Source organism: Cariama cristata, unplaced genomic scaffold (genome assembly GCF_000690535.1).
Source record: "Cariama cristata isolate BGI_N322 unplaced genomic scaffold, ASM69053v1 scaffold11940, whole genome shotgun sequence".
Classification (NCBI taxonomy): Eukaryota; Metazoa; Chordata; class Aves; order Cariamiformes; family Cariamidae; genus Cariama; species Cariama cristata.
Window position 1 is genome coordinate 13203 of NW_009592982.1, and position 2101 is coordinate 15303.

Consider the following 2101-nt stretch of genomic DNA (forward strand, 5'->3'; position numbering starts at 1 on the left):
GCTGATGGAAATGACCGGCTGAAGTTGGTGGTGTTGCTGTGTGGTGAGGATGATGAGAAAGTCCAGGTTGCAGCAGCAGGAGCCCTGGCCATGCTTACAGCAGCACAAAAGAAACTCTGCTCTAAGATGACTGAAGTGGTAAGACCATAAGTCTGATTATTGGCAGTGTAGACATACCCTTGAAGGGGCCTGGGCCTGGCTCAGTCATGAAAATGCTTCTCAAAAGGAAGATGTAGTCCATCAGTTTGATAGTGAGGAACTGGGTAAAGCTGAGACCTGGGTGAGCATGCTTCTAGTCCATCCCGGCACGATGTAAATCAACCCGCCTTATACTAGACTTCATCTCAGAGCTGAAATATTTCTATATAGCCATTCCTCAAGCTAAGTCCAGGATGCCAACTGTCAAGCAAGGTTAGGAATGCAGGCCCTTAAAGCTTTTGGTAAATAACCTGAAATCCAAACCTTATTTCACTCAGGAATGAGAAGAGCTTGCCAGATAACCCGTTGAGCTTTACAGATCCCAAAACATCTCCATTTCCTGCACAGATCTGTAGGTCCTAAGAACTCAGACCCTGCATAGGTGAATACCTGTGAAGAGGTGGGGTTGGGAACTCATGAACCCTGTTGTGTTGTACACATGCTGATGTTGGACACTGGGGCTTGTTAGAATAAAAATGATATAATCAAGCTAAAGGAGAGGCTCAGGAAGATCAGTGCAGAGAGTGGGTGGTCTCCTGGTCATCTCAGCTGTGTCACTACCCTGATCAGATTCTTTGCACAGAGATTATGCAGTAGCGTAAACATGAAATGTGTTTCATGTGGTGCTGGTGCCATGAAAACTTCTGACTTTAGTGTAACAAAAATTGGCTCCAAAAGTGTGGAGTCAGGTTTCCTCAGTTAAAGAATCAAATAATGGTACCTGACATGAGTATTGAAGAGGTGAGTCCCTGCACCTCCTACTGCTGAGAAACGTCTTGCCAAACTTGCATTCTTGGTTGAGGTATTCTTCAGATCAATACTAATGTTCTCTCTCTCTCTTGAAGACCACTCAGTGGCTTGAAATCCTGCAGAGGCTCTGCTTGCATGATAACATGGAAATACAGCACCGAGGACTGGTCATCGCTTTCAACTTAATCAGCGCTGACAAAGAGCTAGCGAAGAAACTGGTGGAGACGGAGCTCCTAGAGATCCTGACGTACATCAGCAAGCAAGAAGATGACCCCAAGAAGCAGCACATCATTAATGTAGCACGCGATTGCCTCACAAGGTGCATGGATTATGGGCTGATCAAACCTCTCTCTCAGGCATGAGGAAATGAAAAGCACCAAAAAAGGCTGAATGTGGGGAAAAATGCTACAGAGAAATGTAGAAAAGTGGGAGCCGTGAGGAAAACCCAGTGCCATTGTCAAGGCACGGAATAATTTGGGGACAACTTTGGAGGATTAGAAACTGTATGAGGAAAAGGGGGACATTTGCCTGGGAAATCTGGAAAGTGTTCATCTGAGTAATTCCCAGATGGTGTAAATCCTTTCTTTGCCCCCATTCAGCTGATAATGATGAAAGCTTCAAGGCGTAGCTGTAAAAGAGTTGGTCGTGATGGAAATGTGCCAGGGGCTGTTGGAAGGAAACAGCTGCGCTGAAATCTGTCCTGCAACCATCTACAGCTCGTGGTACTTGTGGAATTCCTAGCCATGGTGGAACAGGGAGGGTTAAATGCCTTCTATTCTGTAGTCAGAAAATAGGTTGGGGTTTAGCTGTGTGCTTTTTGGCTCATTTGTGGTATTTTTAAACAGCCTTAAGTGGTGTGCCAAAGTGTGAGGATGGTGGATGAACTCTTAATAAATTCACTACTTTGTTCCATGTGGAATTCCTGTTCTGCTTTTATTAAGCAAATGGAGAATCTAAGGCAACTCCCACTCGCAGCCTTGCATCATACCCAGGAAGCTGGAGTAATAGGTAGCACAGGCTGAATTTTCACCATGTGCCAACTATCCAGCGCTGCTGAAATGGACATGCAAAGTCACCGTGAAAGGCTGTACGAGGAGGTGGCACGTATGGGATAAGCTGAGGTTCACACCAGGGCCTCTGTTTGGCCCAACAG

General features: G+C 45.8%; 1 protein-coding gene across 1 annotated transcript in view; it reads left to right on the forward strand.

The window, feature by feature from the left end:
• Window positions 1–1374, forward strand: part of UNC45B (unc-45 homolog B (C. elegans)) — a 13183-nt gene extending 11809 nt beyond the window's left edge. Inside the window, 2 exon segments of the mRNA XM_009705668.1 lie at window positions 1–138; window positions 1044–1374. The exon segment at window positions 1–138 is cut by the window's left edge and continues 9 nt beyond it. Of these exon segments, the coding sequence (XP_009703970.1) occupies window positions 1–138; window positions 1044–1310 (405 nt within the window). The 3' untranslated portion in view covers window positions 1311–1374.
• The last annotated feature ends 727 nt before the right edge of the window (window positions 1375–2101 follow it).